This window comes from Thamnophis sirtalis, unplaced genomic scaffold, assembly GCF_051295495.1.
Source record: "Thamnophis sirtalis isolate CommonGarterSnake01/CBP01778 unplaced genomic scaffold, rThaSir2_p1.2 scaffold_1, whole genome shotgun sequence".
NCBI lineage: Eukaryota > Metazoa > Chordata > Lepidosauria > Squamata > Natricidae > Thamnophis > Thamnophis sirtalis.
Genome location: NW_028261381.1, coordinates 117,459,975 through 117,479,176, shown reverse-complemented (window position 1 = coordinate 117,479,176; position 19,202 = coordinate 117,459,975). Strand labels below are relative to the sequence as shown.

At 43.6% G+C, this 19,202-nt stretch overlaps 1 protein-coding gene and 2 long non-coding RNA genes across 6 annotated transcripts in view; 1 reads left to right on the top strand and 2 right to left on the bottom strand.

Annotated features, from left to right (window-relative positions):
- Positions 1–5,384, bottom strand: part of MEIS2 (Meis homeobox 2) — a 234,108-nt gene extending 228,724 nt beyond the window's left edge. The window contains exons 1-6 of one of the 3 annotated variants that reach the window (XM_087723139.1): positions 4,853–5,379; positions 4,323–4,543; positions 3,558–3,790; positions 1,922–2,063; positions 1,184–1,234; positions 378–428 (exon numbers count right to left, since the gene is read on the bottom strand). In XM_087723139.1, coding sequence (XP_087579265.1) covers positions 378–428; positions 1,184–1,234; positions 1,922–2,063; positions 3,558–3,790; positions 4,323–4,331 — 486 coding nt within the window. In that variant the 5' untranslated portion in view covers positions 4,332–4,543; positions 4,853–5,379. Of the gene's footprint in view, positions 1–377; positions 429–1,183; positions 1,235–1,921; positions 2,064–3,557; positions 3,791–4,322; positions 4,544–4,852 lie in introns of all 3 variants that reach the window. The other 2 variants (XM_087723142.1, XM_087723130.1) reach the window with 2 other exon arrangements.
- Positions 5,385–5,524: 140 nt separating this feature from the next.
- LOC106554134 (uncharacterized) lies at positions 5,525–17,575 on the top strand. 2 transcript variants are annotated; one of them, XR_001313926.2, is made up of 3 exons: positions 5,525–8,158; positions 10,001–10,124; positions 15,183–17,575. It is a non-coding gene; the product is annotated as an uncharacterized LOC106554134 (long non-coding RNA). The 2 variants fall into 2 exon arrangements; XR_015697715.1 differs by having other exon boundaries at positions 10,001–17,575.
- LOC148049709 (uncharacterized) lies at positions 9,221–11,341 on the bottom strand. Its single transcript, XR_015697716.1, has 2 exons — positions 11,221–11,341; positions 9,221–9,996 (listed from the first exon to the last, which is right to left on the bottom strand). It is a non-coding gene; the product is annotated as an uncharacterized LOC148049709 (long non-coding RNA).
- Positions 17,576–19,202: the final 1,627 nt, after the last annotated feature.

The following is a 19,202-nucleotide window of genomic DNA, read 5'->3' as shown; positions in this document are numbered from 1 at the left end:
GATATTTTTAGTACAAAATAATTTTCTTGTAGTATTTAGCCTTTTCATGTGATCATAAAATGTTGAGAACAGGGAGTCTATAATCATAATGAAAGGTAAGTTGCTTAAATATTATCTTTGGTTCAAATAATTTGCAAGAAGAAACCAAGACAGAGAAGAAAAGGACATAGCAGATACTTGAAAGAAGGTAGGAAAGAATGGATGGGGGGGGGAAGGAGGGGGAGTTAGAAAAAAATAAAAAGAGCCATGCACTTTTGGTTTAGTGTCAGGATGTGCTTTGTACCAGTTACAGTGTCCTTTTGAATTTCCCCAAGGGTTGTAGGAGGCCAAGAGAAGAAAAAGGAAAAGGAAAAGAGGGAGTGCCCCCTTGCTCTTACCTTTTCTAATTCCAAAAGGTGAAACCTTAAGACTTGTATCGCTTGTATCATCTGAAAGAAAACAGGGAACAGAGGAATTGTCATATAAGGGAGAGAAGGAGGCAAGTCAAGGAGTGGGGGATTGTCAGGGCACGCTCTCATTATCCAGGATTTTAGCTCTTTGGACACGCTTGGGCAATTTTGATCATCAACTTTAACCTAAAGCACTTGATTATTTTTTTTTAAAAAAAACTATCAAATCACACATAAACACACACACACTTAAAGAAAAACAGTGATAAGTGGTTTGCCAAGATGTCATCCCCTGTGGTTTTTTAAAGTCTGCAAAGCAACCAAGTGCTAAACATCCACTCACAAATCCATCCATATTTTTTTTAAGAAAAAACAAAGAAGGCAAGGTGAAATGGCTTCAAATGAATGATCTGCCTTCACCTCTTTTTTTTCCAAGTGGATTTCCAGTACTCTTAATATTAAAATTTGACAAATTATCAAAAGAATCATACGCAGCAGCTTCAAACTCTTTTCTGAAGCCATGATTTCCTTCTCTTTTGCTTCTCAGGGCTTAAACCCAGCTTTGCAACACATTAGCAGCTCAAGTATCTGCTGCCTTCCCCTTTCTATGTCAAGAATTCGAGTTCCTTGAAGCCCCTGAGTAAGAATAATTTCTTTTTCATTCAGATTATTGGCACCTCTACAAATATTTCTGCAAGTCCCTCTTCGTATTATTTTATTTTAACCAGGGCTAAGCACGTGGGGTCTCCCAGAGCATAAGAGGTCAAAATGAAAACAGTCAGGAAGAACCTTACCAAATTATCCAATTCTGGATTTGAAGAAAAAAGTGGTTTTTCTGCCCGAACCTATATGGGAGGAGGGAGGGGGAAGAGTGAGTAGGAATCAGTGTGTATTTCAGCTACCTTAAAAACTCTCTATTTGTTTGGCCTGTGCCCCCACCCCACCTCACAATCTAATTGTAACAGATCAAAACATTAAGTAATTCCAAGTTCTTTTCAATGCCAAAGAGATATTTGGAAACTTAGGCCACTCAGGGCCACCACCATTCTTCCTGTCCCACACAAGCTTCCTTCTCACCCAGTTCACAATTTCAACCAAGGGAGGGCTGAGAAATGGGCCTAACAGCCCTCGAATTTATCTCCCCACCCAATCCCCTTCTAACAATGCCCCGTTCCTGTAAGTTAAGGGAACCCTAGGAGGTCTCCCAGAAGACCTTTCTAGCAGCCAGAAGAGAAGGGAAGGGGGAAATGGGGATGATAGAGAGGTGGCTGAGCAGAAGGGAAAGGCACCCAGATCCAGATTGGCCGGAACATTTTCCCACAGACGCTCCAAAGCTTCCTAAGAGCAAGCGCCGCCCTCCCCTTTCCCCAAGGCCTGAGGAACAGCAGGCCTCGTCGCGCGGGCCTTCTGAGGGGGGGGGGTGCCTTCTATGGGGAGGGGACTGTCTTTGGCTTGAGGTGTCGTGCGCTCAAGGTGGGGTCTTGGGGGGGGGAGAAGGGGCGTGGAAAAGCGGGGAGGAAAAGAGTTTCGACCTGTTTAGCGAAGACGGCGATGTCCTCATTGAAGGAGTCGGAGGAGCAGACGTCTCCGCCGGCCACTCCGGGCTCTCGGGGAGTGCAGGTGGCGAGCTCGCACTTTTCAAAGACCAGAGCTAACAGAGGGAACAACGGGTGCCTGCCGGGCGACGACATACAAAGAGAAAAGGAGGGGAGAACGACATTAAGAGAGAGAGAAAACGAGAGAGAGGGGAAAAGGGAAAATCTAATCAACAAGTTTCCTCAAAAAGAAAAGAAACATAACGTATCTCCACGCGCGAGCTTAACGTCCCTCAGCCTTCCCATAACTAAAGAAAGGGACAACAACACGGAGCCAAAAGTAACACCACACATGCAGACGCCTCCCCACAAAAATCCTGGGTTGGAACCGAACTCCACAAATCCATGTGCGCCAACAAATAACAATTACCCAGCCCCAGATTGAGCAGTGAAAGTCCCGGAGCTTTTAAATTTAGCAAGGAAACGAGCAGAGCCCTCGTCCCGAAGACACGACAGTACCAAACGCGTGAAGGCTTGATTTTTTACCCAAAGTCTGAAGTTTCTAATTTTGGTGAGAAGTAATAAGAGCCACGCTATCTGGGAAGGAAAGGAGACGAGAAAGAAGGGGATCCCGGGGGTGGTAGAGACTCAAGAAATGCGTCCAGATTAAATATCGACTACCCCGTCATAAAAAAGAAGACGACTGAATAAATTCCTCCCCATTGTCCGGCCAGATACTGCCTGAGGATCAGGATCTAACTGGGCGATACGTTAAACCAGTAAATCCTTTTCCTAAATCTTTCCTCCTAGTGTTAATTGTGTCACAAGGACTGTTATTGCATGCTTTAAAGAAGGAAAGAAAAATGTCACCTAAATAAAACTTTGCTGAGGAGAATATATTTCCCCCAATCTTCCCATACCGCCACCCCGGTTTGTTTTCAAGGACTAACCCACATTTTACTTTTATTAATTCTGCATTTACAGAGCAACATCTAAAGAAATAAACAGCACAACCTCCGCTGATTTCAGTAGAATTTGCATGTGTGTAAATGAGCTTGGGGAAACCAGGCTTCCTTTTCATTTCTAAGAGCAGGGAAACAATAAATATTTTTAAAAGCTCTTAAGGAACTGTCTTAAAGACTGTCCGAAGAATGGAGCAGTTTAGCCACACTGCTTTCACTAAAATCTGAACACACTTCCAGCGCGTCAAAATAACACTCCCGTCAATCCCTGCATCATCCGTGGGATTTCTTGGCTGAACTTTCCCATATATTTATGCCGTTTTTAACTTTATCTACCTAAAATGTTTTTATTACCTACAGAAATGCAGAAAGGGATCTATCGTGATCTATACTGATCTATAATGACAATTACACGTGTCCTCTAGATTTCAGGAAGAAAACCCGAGTAGGATTTTAGAAAGGAGAGATTGTTTAAAAAGCATTTTACAGTTGTCTCCAAAAATCTTGTGCCTACTGCACTCTTTGTGCAGGACGGTTATTCCTCTGCCCTCTTTCCTGAAAGAGAGATCTCTCCGGCCCTTTGCACCTACACACACACACACACACCCCGAAATACACATATGCTGCAAGGAGCGGGCCACTGCGCCTGGCTTGCCTTGCTTTGTACCTACCCATAAATTGCATCCTTGTCCCGCTTCAAGGCGTCATTGACAGCCGATCCCATGCTGGCCGGCATGACATTGGGGTGCGGGGCATGGGCTCCATAATGTTGGCTGGCATGCAGTGGCGGCCCGTGGTTCAAATGGTGTACTGGGGGGATCGGCCTGGGGGCGTGAGGGTCTCCATACATGGAAGCAGGTACCCCTACTCCGTCCATCCCGCCGTAATGAGGCAGCTCATCGTACTGTCAAAAAGAAAATGGGCCAGAAAAGGAAGGAAATAGAACCAGAAGAAGAGAGAGAGGAAAGGGAGAAAGAAAAAGAAAGGGGGTGAAAAGGGGAAGAAATAAACAAAAACAAAACAAAACAAAAACAACAGAAGTCAGAAGAGAGTAAAGCACCAGGCAAGTCAGACAAAACAGAGCAAAACTACAAACCAGGACCAGCCACAACAGAGAGGAAAGCGATACAAACTGAAATCAAAATAAAAAGTGCAGTCGACAGAGCTGGGGGGGGGGGCAAGGGAAGAAGGGGGCAAGGAATGTGTGTGTGAGAGAGAGCCGGTTGTGGGGAAAGCTCTATCGAGGGCAAAATACGGGAAGGGGAAGTGTGAAAGGGAAGAAGGAGGAAACCGTCTACGAATTAGAGGAGACGGGGCCACAGATAAACGAACACCCCACCGGCGACCAGATGAATGCTACGGAGTAGGAAGGGTAAACAAGACTGAGAAGGGAGAGAAGAGCGCGAGAGAAAGAGAGCAAATAATCTGAAAGTTACCAGAAACATTATTTAGTCGCAATTCCCCCTTGTCCTTGTCAAAATCAGAGGTAAACCAAGCAGCAAATGTAGCTGTATTTCCCAGGCAGCGGCAGCAACAGCCACAGCAGCAGAAGCGGCGGCGGCGGCAGCAGCAGCAGCAGGCAAACCTTCCCCCCTGTAAACCGCGCGCCACTGAGCACTTAGAGAGGAGCAGGGAAATCGCGCTGCTGGGGAAAAAGCTACAGAGGAAAGAAGCGTGGAACAATTGCACACGCACGCACGCACACACACACACACACACACACACAGAGGGAGACAGACACACGCAGAGAGAGAGAGAGAGAGAGGGAGAGAGAGAAAGAGGGGGAAAGAAAGAGACATAGAGGCACACGCACACACAAAACCGGTGAATAATTTTTGCTGCTATTTGTTTTGTTTCTCTAAACAGTGGCCGCCATGAGCAGCAGCAACGGGGAAAGAGCAAATCCGACAGGTCCCTCTTAAGAAAGGATTTATACGTAAGGTAAGTGCTGGAGATTTAAACCTACCCTTTGCGCCATCAGTCTGCGCTCCAATAAACTCCGGGATGTGTCCTATATTTAATATCCCAGTCCAGTAACAACACCAACAAAGTGACTGAAGAAGAAGGAAAGGAAGAAAAAAAAATCCCTTTTCCCTTGTTTCTCCGACCCACTTATAGAGTTCTCCAATACGCGTAAATATTCATAAAGACAATCGTTATAACAATAAAAAGTAGGGAAAAATAAACCACGTAGAGTTTGTCTGTTTCCCCAGCGTGCTCTTCTTTATTTCCCTTTTCTGTGTCTTTCCTTTTTTTCTTCTTTTACGTAAAAAAAAAAATGATGGTGTCTAAAAAAAAATAAACATAAAAGTCGCCAAGCCCCACACTGAAGGTTACGATCGGCCCGTCAGCAACCCACATGTAACCAAACTGTCGTGTCTCATGGCTTTTTGCCACTCCAGCTGTCAATCAAAGCCATGGAATGTCAAGGTAGTGAATGAATGATGGCTGGTGGTGAAGAAGAAGAAGAAGAAGAAGAAGAAGAAAAGAGGACTCTTTTAACCTCGGATTCTTCTCTCAGTAAGTCCGCGTTTGGGATTTTGCTTGTAGGAAAGCTATAGTTTCTTTAAAAAAAAAAACTACCGGGAGGGGGAGGGTGGGGTAGGATGCGAAGAAAAATGGAATAGTTTGCAAAACGTGGACTTCCTCCGTTCTTTTTGTGTGCGTGTGTATGTGCGTGGTTGGGTGAGTGTGTGTGTGCGCGCGCGTTGTTGTTTTTTTCTTTCCCCCTCCCGGTAGGTATTTTGTCTCCCTCTTCACCTCTCCCTCTGAGATGAGTGAGTGTCAGTAAGTGTTGGCAGGTTGGCTGCTGGCTGGCTTATAGAAGAGGCTCAGTTTTGCGGCGCTGATCGGCGGGAGAATGAAATGACGGAACCCGGAAGTAGTGGTGGCCATAGCCAGTCCTACAAGAGAGACACATACAAGGGAGAGGGGAGAGGGAGAAGAGGGAGTGAGAGAGAGAGAGAGAGAGAGCGGGCGAAAGCAGGCGAGCCAGCTCGCGCTTACAGTCTGCGATATGCAGAGTATGCAATCAGGGCTGTTTCCACGCCACCCGGGGTGGGGAGGCGGGGGCGCGATGCAGCACGTTCAGAAATCTCAACCAAGCCGGCTCTCCGTTCCAGATAGGCGCGGAAAAGTGGAATGATACAGAGGGAATCTCGGGAGGAGGAAGAAGAAAACGAAGAAGGAGGAGGAGGAGAAGCAGGAGAGGGAGCAAAAAGAGAGGAGAGAGAGAAGGGGGGAGGTGGGCTGCTGGGTGCGTGCGTGGGAACTACAAACAGCCCGAAGGGGTTTTTTTTTTAAGTATCCTAGAAGCCTAGCTCTGTTGCTTTTATTTATGGAGAGATTTTACCCTTCGGTATCCTCCTTTGCCTGGCCGCGCCGCTTAGCCATCGCTTCGCCTGGTGTTTGTTGTTCTCTTCTTCGGAGGGTAACTCTCAGTCCTGCGAGGGTTCAGTGTCCAGGAGAAGAGCCGAAGGAACTCGGGTAGTGGCGAACGTTTGGAAAGAGGCGCGGGCAAACTTGTTCTGCCAGCGGAAACTCCTAGCCTGCCTTAACAAAGTCCGCCATCCTTGTCAGTAGAGTGCATTCAAAGAGCTGCCTGCGCCGCGTGTTTCCTTCTCTGCGTGAAACTCGCTATCTTTCGCTGTTGCTGTTACTCAGAATGATTTTCCTTGGAGGGGAGCGCTCCGCTTGGCACCCTTTACTCTGTGCTCGGTTCCCTCAAAGCCGCTGTAAGAGCGGGGGTCTACGCAGACGACTGAGAGAGGGCGGGGAGGAAAAGGCATCCTTTTAGGCTGGGCTTTGGCGCTGCTTGGGCGTTACGAAGCGAGGGGAACGTTCCCCCTCCTTTTCTCTGTTTTATTCCAAATTGTAACATATATATATATATATATATATTTAATGCACTTTTTAAAATCGGGACTAATCCCTCTTGAGATCGCTTTGCTTGTTTTCTAAAATCTGTACCCCTTGGCTGGGGGGAAGGTATTATAATTCTCTGTTCAAAACAACGTAAAGTCACAGCTATTGTTGTAGGTGTTATTACAGCGGTTGTTCTGCAGAACTAGTGCGATGGTGCCCTCTGGTTCCTACGGCCAAGTGAACTTTTGAAAACACACCCAGCGGACTTTCGCGGCCCGTGTCTTTCACTCCCCCCCCCTTCTCTCCCACAGGCACTCACAAGCTCTACCTACCACGTTAATTTTGGTGAGGGGTGTGTGTGTGTGTGTGCGCGCGCGCGTGTGCAACCTCCTCCAATCGCTTTGCTGGAACCGAAACATGCCTTACCTCAGAGCAGTCAATTACCAAAGCTACCCGAGATCATCAATCATGGGGGAATGCTTCAAGTTAAGGGGGAGGAGCAATGGTCAAACTATTGATTGCTGCAGTTTTGTACTCTCTCTCCCTCCCTCCTGCTCTCTCGCTCTCTCACTCACTCTCTCTCTCCCCACACATAAAATCTAAACCAGACTATCCTGGTAATAGTGGGATTTATCAATGATTATGAATCTACTTGTGTATGTTACGGCCTCGTACATACTTGGGCGGCGGCGACGGCAAGCCACGCATTTTAGACTTGGATTCCGGAGAGAAAAAGAGAGTGGGAACGGGACAAGGGACCGTTCTCAGGAGCAGGTCACGGGGAGGAAGAAAGAAAGAAAAAGTTGGGGAGGAAAAGCGAAATCTGCTAAAGGCACGGGAGGGAGGAACGAGTCTAAAAAACGCAGCCAATCTTTTCTGGGCTAAGGGAACCGGCTCCCGAGGTCAACGGAGCTCTCCAAAATGATGAATGATTGAGTACCTGCGATGATGATAGTGATTACCGGAGCAATTAAACAGTTTGATTAAATGAGCCATCATAACAATGATGTCTGCGGGATATCAGCCCTCGCTTATAAAGAAAGATAGAGGGGAGAGAGAGAGAGAGGCTTGAGGAACGCCACCGGGTAACGGCTTCGCTTCCCGGGAGCGCTTAGCCTGGCAAGCTTCGCAGCTTGAGCTCACCCTTCGAAGCGGCAGGCGAAAGAGCTGGGAAAAAGAACTGGTTAGACTTTTTTTAAGCCTGACTTGCGCGCCCGTTTGAAGCGCCGAAGAGCCACCTTTGGGTAGGGACGGGAGAGAAGAGGGGGGTGTCTGCTTTTACTTGTTCTATCCCCTTCTCCCCTCCCCACTTTTCTTTTCTTCTAGAAGACCTCTTCCAAGATTAAAGCGATTCTTAGGAGCAGCCGCTACTCTTCTGTGGCTGGTTCGCCCGGCTCTGAGCATAAAGGTGAGTAAAAACCGCCCTCCCTACGCCGCTTTCTTTTCAAGCGGCGTTTAAATCGGTTCCTTTGCAAAAAAAAAAAAAAAAAAAAAAAAAAAAGACTTATTCGGGGGGCGAAAGGGGGTGGGTAGTCCCACCGTATTTTCTTCTATGTCGTAGAAATCGGTAACGCGCTTCAAGACATTCTTGGTAATGAATACTTGGCTAATCCTTTGGGTGCCCGGAGACCTATAGAGCAGTGGGTTATGCAAATCCTTTCCTACTTTTTGCAGCTGAAGCTTTCTAAGAGGTTGCCTTAAAAGAGATCTACTTTGTCGGGAATGGGCTTTCTGAGGTCTCTTCCGCCCGCCCTTTCTTCCGAAAATGTCACTTTCCTAAATTCTTTAGGAATCGTATTGCTGCAATTCCTCATTATAGAACACTTTGTAAAAAAAAAAAAAACTGTTTTCTATTAAAAACAGAAAAAAGCAAATCCGCAACCGAGGCTATATATATCTCAGTTTTGATTGATTTAGCAAAAGAAGTGGGAACGACTTTGCCGCGAGTTTTTTCCCCCCTCTTAAATTTAACTCCATGAACAACTTTCCTGTACCAAGGCTGGGTGTATTGAGTAGAGTAAATGAATATTATTGCAAAAAGATCTCTGTATACCACTTAAACTTGTATCCCAGAAACCTTTAAAAAAAAAAATCTAAAAAGATATATTTGCAGGCTCCAGTAATGCTGTTTTCATTTATGTTTCTCCCCTCTTAAATGAATAATTCCTGTTTCAGGAATTTCAGTTATTTTAAAATGCAAGGATAGATAGATAGATAGATAGATAGATAGATAGATAGATAGATAGATAGATAGATAGATAGATAGATAGATAGATAGATAGATAGATAGATAGATAGATAGATAGATAGGAGAGTGAGTTTCCTGGGAGATTTGAAGTTACCCTGAAAAAATGTTAAAACAAAGAGGCAACAAATAAACAGATTACTAAGTACTTCATTCTTTCTTGTGACAAATCTAAAACAACAAAAAGATTTCTTTCATACTTTTTTTGTGAAAAATCTAAAAAAAACATTTGTCACATGTTTATTAAAAACCTTCAGGTAGTATCTAAGAGCACTAATTTAGAACTAGGCATTAATATATATATATAATACATATGAATAATACATTTTGGAATTCTGAATCAAACTTAAGAGGGGAAGAAATAGTTACATTTGCAGGAGCTTGTGGCAGGATGGATATAAGCTGTGAAGCTGTGAATTCTTATTGCATTTCCAAGCAAGTTTCTTCAGAAATCAGGCCCTCAATTTTCAGAGGGACTTTCTCCTGGAATTGCAGCTGTAATGAATTTTAAGATATGTAACTGATCTTGTTGCAAAATGCAAAAATATTTTTAAAATCCCAAGTAATGTCAGTCATCACCATCACCATCATCAAATTAGGAACCCTGTGTAGAAATGTATCTCTGTCAAACAGTCAGTTCTTCCTCCAACCTTAAAATCCAGTTTTGCACTGCTTCTTTCTTTCTTTCTTTCTTTCTTTCTTTCTTTCTTTCTTTCTTTCTTTCTTTCTTTTGGCTGGAAATGGTTTTAACAGGCGGTAAAATTTCATCTTGTGGTGTCAAATTGGGGTCAGTTTGGGGTGAGGGTTCTCAGTGTCCGGGAAGGAGCTGTCCAGCTGTGTTAGGATTCATTAAGGGCAAAAGATCCGTTTCAAGAAAAACAATACAGAGACAATCAGTGGGCTAAAGATCCTCTCCAATTTGCTTTTTGCAAGTGTGCTAGAGCAAATATAAACAGTGAGATCCACCATCTCTTCCAACTTCCCAACCAGCTTCTTCTTTCCTAGGGGGAAATCAAAGTGTATTTTGAACAACCAGACATTGCAAAGGATGATAACATCTTGACCATTTGGATGCCTTTTTATTATTTTTAAAAGATGCTGTCTTTTGTAAAGGTGACTCTTCCAACAGGTAACACGGTCGATTCTGAAAGTATATATGCATTTTTATTTCACATTTGCTTTTTTTTTTTTTTGAAGTGCCCTGTAAATAGAAAGGGTTTGGAAGGAAGTAGGCTGAGATGAGATATTAATAAAAATCCAAAAGTACTGTTTTTTTACTGCTATTGATACAGTCTAATAGATGCGCTCTGGAACCCTCAATTTAGAATTTCTGTGTAAAAGTATATGCAACCAATCAGGTTCATTAAATTCGTCTGGCTTAAATCCTCTAAGCTGTTTTTACATTTCTTAGCAGTTCACCACCTCACTAGAAGGACAAATAACTTCACCCGTAATCTTGTTTGTAACTTTATTCAGTGTTTGTTTGCCAAAATGAAGGGATTTTTCCCTTTTGCTTTTGGATTAAGCAAATAACATTTGAAGAACTGCCCTAGTTTTTCATGGGAATTGTGGCTATTTTTCAATAATTTACTTTGAACTATGACTAAAAATAGAACGACAAGAAACAAAGCAGATCAAAAGCAGGGATTGTTTAAAAGCTTAGGCACTCTTAGTTTTTTCTGAATTTGGAAAGAAATTTCGATATTTTCTTTTTCTTTCTCTCCAAATTCTAGCTCTAAACACTGATCCAAGAACCTAAGTTGATAACTAGGGAACGCCATGAACAAAACTTAGTCCACTTATATTCAAATTCTTTGCCTTCAGCTGAAATTCACATATTTTTTTTCTGGACTACACTGGGTTATTCATTAGGCTTGATGACTCCTTTCATATATCTGCAAAGGAAGAAATTAAATTCTGTAATTAGTTTTTCCTCTCCACCTTCCCCCGCCCCACCCCCTCAGCACCCTGCATTGCAGACAATCAAAGATTATTCTGCTCCGGAAAATAAGTATAGAATAAAATACTTAATTTATGAAGATATTAATATATTATCTGTATAGTGACTCAGTCCTGTACCTTTTGAAATGCTACAGGTAGGAAATACGTCTTTTCCTTCCCTTTGCCTCGCTTTTCTTTCATTTTCTCACCTTGTGACTTATTTTACCCCAATCCTTTCCTTCCCCAAAAGTCAAGCCTTACTCATCAGGTGAACTCTTACTGACCTCTCTTCCAGCGCTCTGGAGCTCTTTGAAAGCCGGTTTAGGAGAGCTCTCGTTAAATTACTTCTTGGACCCTCTCTTTCCCTTTCCCTTTTTCTTCCTTCACTTCCTTTTCTGTTTCAAAATCAACACGAACTCCAGCTTCTTTATTCACTTACAACCCTCTATTATACTTCCCAAACACTTCTAGGAATTAACATGGCACTTGTGGAGTGGGCTGCCCTCCTCCTCCTTCCTTTTACTTCTTTATCTCTCCTGTTTATTCTGTAAAGATCCCACTGAACTGGAGGAGCGTTTCAATAAACAGCCCTCTAGCGCTATCTGGCGGGACTCCAACCATTTCAGCAAACTTTCAGCTTTCTCCCCAGCCCCTCAAGACGGCCGCTTTCCCCCCCTTCTTCTTTGTACTGGTAAATGGCTACACAACTGGAAGTCGTTTTCGAAGGTGCTGATGCTCAGCTTGGTTCCAAACCAAGAGTTCACTAACCAGAGAATGTCAGAAGATTAAAAACAGGCTTTTGCGGCTTTCTTTTCCCTCCCCTCCTCCCTCTCTCCTCCCCTCCTGAATACTGTCCGTTATATCATCCTCATCACCACGGCCACCATCACCATCATCAGCCTCTTATGTGGTTTAATTTCTAATGTCCCAAAATCCATCCTAGGATTTTTTTTTCCGACACCAAAAAATTCACTCATTAAATCCCGTCCCTGTTACCCGTTTAACTTCTAGGCAGTGCCGGACCTTGTGGCATAAGGTGACCCCCAGCCGTCGCCCTTTTCTCCCCGCTTTGCTTAAATGCAACCTTCTCCTTGGGTTGAGGGCAAGGGGCAGCCGGTCTTTTGTATTCTAGATTTGGAGGAAGGAAAGGATCCCAGCGCAATTTCGTTTCCCGAAGTCCGGTCCTTGGAGAGCGGAAAGGAAAAAGGGCTCTTCCTTAAATGAATGCAAAAAGGGGGCCCAGGACAAGGCTAGCTCGGCAGAAGGGCTGCTTGATTCATTAAAAAAAAAAAGCGGTCCTAGCTCTCCCAGTCGGCCCAAAAAGGAATAGATTAAGGGAATATTAGCTTTGCGTGTTTACCCGCCAGGAAAGTCTGTTCCAGTTCAATGGGCTTCCCGTTGGAGAAGACCCGCCTAAGCTTGCGCGTAAAAGGAGTTGTGGATCGTGCCGGAAAGAACCGGATCCTATCTCCTACAGACTCCTTTGGCACCCCTGCCCAAGGCCCATCCGCCGAAAGGAAGCCCCATTTGGGGGGACGAAATGCCTGAACTGGGCCAGTCAGTTTTAGTTCAGGAAAGGCAAGTTGGCTCCGAAAAGACCCGGGCGGTTTCTGGAGAGAAAAACGAGAGAGAGAGAGAAATGTACACTTGGTGGCCGGCCCTGTCCAGCTCTTTCTCCCTCCATCACTCTGGTCGCCTGACTGCACTTTTCATTTTCTTTTTAATGAATCTCCCCCTCGGTGCCCTGCACGGAGAAAGTAATCCTGGTGATTTTGTGCTACTTGCAAAAGGGCCTTTTGGTGACGGCCCTGCCGAGGCTAAGCTCTGCCGTAATTAATTGAAAACAGTTATTAGGTCATCATTGGCAATAGCGTAAATAATTACGATGGGTTTTTACTTAAAACTGACCGGTCACCTGGAGGGGGAGGGGAAGAGAAGAGAGGGAAGAATCGATTGGAGGTATAAAAATGATGAATCAAAACATCAATGCCGATTATTTGAAATATTGTAGTCGAATCTTTTTTTTATTACTGCTTCCATCGGTTTAAGTGTCTGAAAAGTGCAGTGTTCCAACGTATATTTATGTTGTCAATACTGTCAAAACTGTCAGGTTTATTACAGCGGGGTTGTAATACATTTCGGAGTTCCTCATTTACATAAAATCGCCTACTTTTCTTCGAAACGCCTGCCACAACTTTGCCTTTTACCCGGGAGAAAAGCGGAGTAACCCTGGCAAAGTCCTCGAAGGATGCCGGGCTTTTTATTCCAGCAGAAGTCCCGCTTTCTTTCCCCGCTTGCCCGATGGAAGCCCTCGCCACGCCGGTGGAAATCCAGGCTGTTGGTCGTCGCTTTCGAGCCCAACCGCTCTAAGCCAATTTACACCCGCTTGCAGGAGCCTTAAACCGCCGCCTGCGGCACAAAAAGGGCTGCGGCAGGCCAGGCGCGTTGCGCCGGATTCGGCCACCCAAGTCCCCTGAATTGCGCAGGGTGATCCGAACCGCGTTCCAAAACGGCCGAGCCGGCAAGCAGCACCTTCGGATGGCTCTGAGCTCGACGGCTCCGCTGTGCAGAACCAAAGCGCCCAGGGCGCAGCGACGCATCGGGCAACCGAGTCCCGGATACCTACGGAGACTCGGGAAAGCTCCCTTGGCTCCGCGCAAGCCGTCTCTAAACGCCCGCAGGCTTTCCGGAGGATGCGCGTGCCCCAGGCCTCCAAGCTGCCCCGGGCTGACTTTGAGGCTGAGCGCTTTACATGCCGATCTGCGCGGAAAAGCGGCGGGTCTTCAGCCTAACGGGAGAAGGGAGAGGCGGAGGGGGGTATTTTTCATTGAGTTCTTGGGGACTTTGGATCGCGTTTCTTCGCAGACTTAGCCCGGCGAAGCCTCCCCAGACCAAAATGCCAGAAAATCCGAATCTATACTTGACTCCACCCAGACTGTAGGTCTTAAGTATTCCCTGATGATATGTATGTAATGCGATGTTTTGTTCCCCCCCCCTTTCAGGAATTCGCAAAAAGAAGCTGTGTGGATTGTAATTTATTCCACAGACTCTTTTCCCCGAACAACCCTTCCTTCCTTCGAAGGAAATTAAGCAGGTGTTTTAGAATAAGGGAGGGGGAAAGGTTCGGGTTTCAGGAGGCAATTGGTTGACTTTGCTCTGTCTTCCCACGTTCCCACGGATGATTTCCTCTCTACTCAGTGGCATCCAAAAACTCCCCAGAAATCTCAAATTGAGAACTGGGCCAAATGAAGCCCGGAAAAAACCTCCGCTAAGTTTCGGCTGGAGCTTGCTTTATAGGTGTTCTCCCCACCCCACCCTTTTTTTGTTGTTGTTTGTTTGTTATGTGTGTATGACAGAGGAAAATCAATCTCTGGTAAGTAGGGCAGTGATAGTCACAAACTCCCTCTTTTCTCCTTTTAAAACTTTATGGCACGCTGAATGGGGGACCGGGGGAGGCTGGAGAACAATTCTCCTGTGAAAATAAACTGAAAAGGGACAGAGGCGACAGGCCGAATGAATCAAACGAAGGGCCATGGAAAAAAACCAGCCGCTCCAAATTTTATCCCAGGTTCAGTCCTGATTTTGGAGCAGAGAGGAAAACCCGGTTCCAACTCTCCCTCACCCCCTCCCCTTAAAAACGCGAAGCATTTAACAATTATCCCTTAATCGGCTGGCAGGTTGGGTACAAATGATGCCATTAAACATCAAAGACATGTTTGGGACTTTATATTTTAGCCATAAGAGGATTAATTTCTGTAATTAGAGTGGGGAAAATATGTACATAAATAAGTATCGCTCTCCCCATCTTTTCCTCTTGATCTTACGGATTATTATCGGCGGGGATGGGGCCGTTTCTTCAAGTTTCGTCTCTTTATTTGATAAAACGAGGAAAGAGGACTTGGGGATGCCGAGCCTCCCCCCACCCTCCTCGCCCAGGAGCCCGCCCGGAGCCCGCCTCTTTTCCGAGCATCCAACAGTGGTGCGGACAGATGCCAGAATAAGGCTACTCTCTTCCCGAGGACCGGAGGGAGAGGTTAATTTGGGAGGGTCAGCTGTGTTTGCCTTTGTTGCTCTTCTCTTCCCCCCCACCCTTCTCCCCAAGCTCAAGGCAGAGATTCGTCCTCCGCCTTCCCGTAAAACCCGCCTGACCTTCGTTCTAACCTGTATGAATACCTCGTTTACCTAATGACTTTGTGTCAGGCAGGCAGCAGGTCACTTTCCTTTTTAACCTTTCCCATTGCTGCAGTAAGCATTCTGGGCGATAATGAATGGCTCTTGGAATAATCGATGCCCATTTTATGAGCCCTGACAAACTCAAGAGATGGACACCTTGTTTCAGGAACGTGGCCTCACCTTCACCAAGTGGCTTCCTCAGGCCGGATAAGAAACCCTTCTCCCAGCCGAGCAGCTCAGCCGGTTCCTAAACTTCCCTCTGCAGAGATGTCTTCAGGTAGGGTTAAAAAAAAAGTCAGGATGATGCCCAGGATGGTGCGATGCGCACCAAAATCACGTGGACTTTTTTGACCCCTCCTTGCAGACAGTCCTGTGGTAGTAAACTTTCCTTGAGTCCAGCCTGACCAACCAGCAGGTGATTTCATGTGCTCATTGTTGGCTTGATGCAATCCGAAGTTAGTTTGCCATTTCCTTCCTTCAGGGGGCTTTTTCCAACTTACCACCCTGGCATTTCCTCTTGGTCTCCCATCCAAATACTAACCAGATGTAACCATGCTTAGTGTGGCTAAGCAATTTTAGGCCCAAAGGACAGGAGATCAACCAAGTGGCCTATTTTGTTGGTTTAAATGAACAAATGAATCAAGCTAAATAAGTCCAGGATGCGGAAGAATTTGAAACTAAAGGATTGGGTGACAGTATTAAGTATTGTTAAGTCATAAATTGATATTAATGAATATTAGTGATTATGAGTATTAATATCAATTGAGGCATTGTCCCCAGACAGAAATTCCTCAAAAAGGATTTTACCAAATTCCTATTTCTTGCCTGCTTCCTTTTCTTTTTGAAAAATATTCCATGTAATCCATTTGAGCCAAATGTCCCACTCCATATTTCCAAACACACTCCATCCCTTTCCTTACTTACACAGCAATCAAAATACAAATTCCCCCCTCCCCCCGCCGCCAATGTCCATCCTTCCCTGAAAGCAAGGGTGGTATTATGCATCATCTTTCCAAGGTCTTCTGATCACAGGATTGGATTGTCAAATAAACAGGATCTGGGGCAGGAAGAGATCCTAGGGGTTGTGATGACACTGGAAAGGGAAACAATTCTTAGATAGCCTGTCTCTTTCTTAAAAATAAATTATTCGTTTTGACCATTTAGCTTTCATTTGGTCTGTTAACTCACTTCCAGTTTAGGCAGAATAAAGAAATTTGAACCTATAACTATGGCAAACAGAAAGGGAGGGGAGCCCCCCCCTCAACCACATCTACTCTTGCAAATAAAACAAGCCAACAGCTCTGGTGAATGTCTGGATTCCTTCAGACTTACTGTTATCTGCTGGTGTTAGAACTGAGAATAGGTGCAACCCTGTTACCCTATAGAATAATTAATGCAGGTTCAAACTTTATTTATTTTTAAAAAATACACCTATAACCATATGTTTTATTTTCTTTCATAGTTACATTAATTGTTGTTTTCTTTTCTTTTTGAGATGGTTATGCCCTAAAGTTTCAACCTGATATTTTCCTTGGCACTGATCCTCACAGAAAAGCAGGTGCTGAAGGTGGAGTTGAGAAGATTACAAGATCTTGTGATAGTTTTACAAAAGTATTCCTAGGAAAGTTTAGACTAAGTTTACATTAAGTTTAAATCAAAGGTCGGGAACTGCTAAAGGCAGGAATGATATATATCCTCGAGTCAATTCACAGGCTAATCTCTCTCTTTCCACTCTCCTTCTACTCTCTCCCCTCCTCTTCCCTTCTCCCTCCCCCCTCTCCCTCCTGTCCCTCATCCTCTCCCCCTCTCCCCTCTCTTCTCGCTCTCTTCTCTCCCACATCCTCTCCCCCCTCCCCCTCTGCCTCTCCCTCCTTTATGGGCTACACTACCATAAGGAACCAGGATGCAGATTTGATAAAGGATGAGAAAAAGAAAAAGAAATGACAAAAATGTAATTTGTTATGGTTGCAGCAGAAAGACAGAATGACTTACACCACTGTCTGCATCAGGTACCAAAATAATTTCACTGGATTTCGGAATTTTGCTCCTTGACTTAAGGGAGGTCTTTGCTTCCACTTACATTTATGTATTAGTGGCTCAGAATGTGGGAGTTATTTACAATGAATGAGAATTAGTTGATAGGACTTGTACATGATCAAACTAATTTCTTCATGTGCAATATATTCAGCTTACCTATTCAATCCCATAACATAAGAGTTTGAAGAATATGAGAACAAACAGTCTTTTGTCCTACATGTCCCATGTTTCACTTTTATCTGGAATACCAGGCAAGACAAATTCTTCTGAGAAGCACCAAAAGAAATTATAATATATTAGACCTTTAGAAGCTTGAGTAAGTAAGCCATGGTACATTTAACATTGCCTGATATAAAATAAAATATATGTAGTAAAATAAACGTATCTATGTTTGAATGTTAGTGATTAAACATTTGTAGAAAACTTGTCTATGGTGTGGTGTATGATTTTTCCTGCATTCATCTCTATGACACTCCTTCAACTATTTATTATGAATCCCGTTTAGAATCATTTTATGGAATCTGTAACTTGTTCAAGACCATTAGATAAAAATCCTTGACAGAAGTGTGGTTCTGATATTCAGTTTTATTGGTGTACATGAATAAAGATGAAGAATCGGCTTTGTTGGTTTCTGAAGATAATTACTTTAGCTTAGTATAAGGGCATATGTCCCCTTACTTTTCGTGCATTCATATCCATGCCTATTTAGAGGTAAGCACCATGGAGTTTAATGGCTTTAAGAATGATGCTTCAGTCCTGGAGATAAACCACATCATGAAACACATTAGCAAAGCAATTTTTCACTCACTCTGACCAAAAACTATTGATTTTAATAGATTAGGATTGTGGTCAGAGGACTGTGACACATGCAACTTCAGTATTTAATGTAGGCAATAATGCTAAGTTATTTGTTTAAAATGGCAATTTTTAAAAATATTCCAATGATTCATATAAAACAAATAATATATGATAATAGTTTTATTGTGGCCAGATGAATACATCCTCAGTGGTAATGTAGAAAAATATGTTCATATATGACGCTATAACATTTTATACATTTTATTTTTTTCATGGCATTTGAACGTTCCAGTGCAAGCACCATATTTTGGGGACTGGTTGTCCAGCTTATGCAACATATTGATGCAATGTGGAGATTTAAGCATTACTTAAACTGGAGAGTTAAAAGTTTTTTTTAATTATACCCCCATTTTTTAAACAGCGAAATAATTAATTAATGAAATAGTTCTTTCTGAAAATAGCCTTCTGCTTCACAGTTTGCAACCAGTGAATTCTATATCCAATATTCAAAGGGAACCAGATCACAAGGTCAAGAGTTGCACACATATCTTGTGAAATATGCTTGAGTCACATGTGGGTAAGGCAAGAAGCAAGTGGATGGCTCAAAGCAGAAACATGTTGTCCAGAATCAAAGCCAATTTCAAACATCTGCACTTTTTACTATTTTGTACAACAAAGTATGTTAAAGTGCTGTTATTGTGTTGCGGGATAGTGCTTACGGACAAATTAAAGGATATGTTTCAGGATACATGATGCTCATCAATTATTCCCTTTACTAGCAAAAGCATAACAATTGGACAGATTTTTTTTCTACAGAAGGTGCATTATATTCTTCTTTAAAATAACAAGCAAAAGCCCTTTGTTAATATCCCATGCAATCAAGGCTTCTCAAGGAGAATTTAGAAGGACAGAAGAAAGACAAGCGCAGGACAACCAAAACAAGACCTATTTTATTTGGTAATAAAATCTAAAACTATTAAACATTTCCCAAGCTCTAGATTTAATCAGACTTTAAACTTTTCTATTGCTTTCAAAAATGGTAGAAATAAATTAAAGTTCAGACATAGGGTTCATTGTAAAATTTGGATTTTAACATATTTAAAATTGGATTTTATCATATTCAACTAATCTAAAGAAATGCAAATTAGGCAGCAATCCTATACAACTTTATTGTAGTTGGAAGTAAGTTATATTGACATTCAGAAGATGAAAATATTTGATGTTATAATATTGTACATTAAAATGATAGGTAACTAGT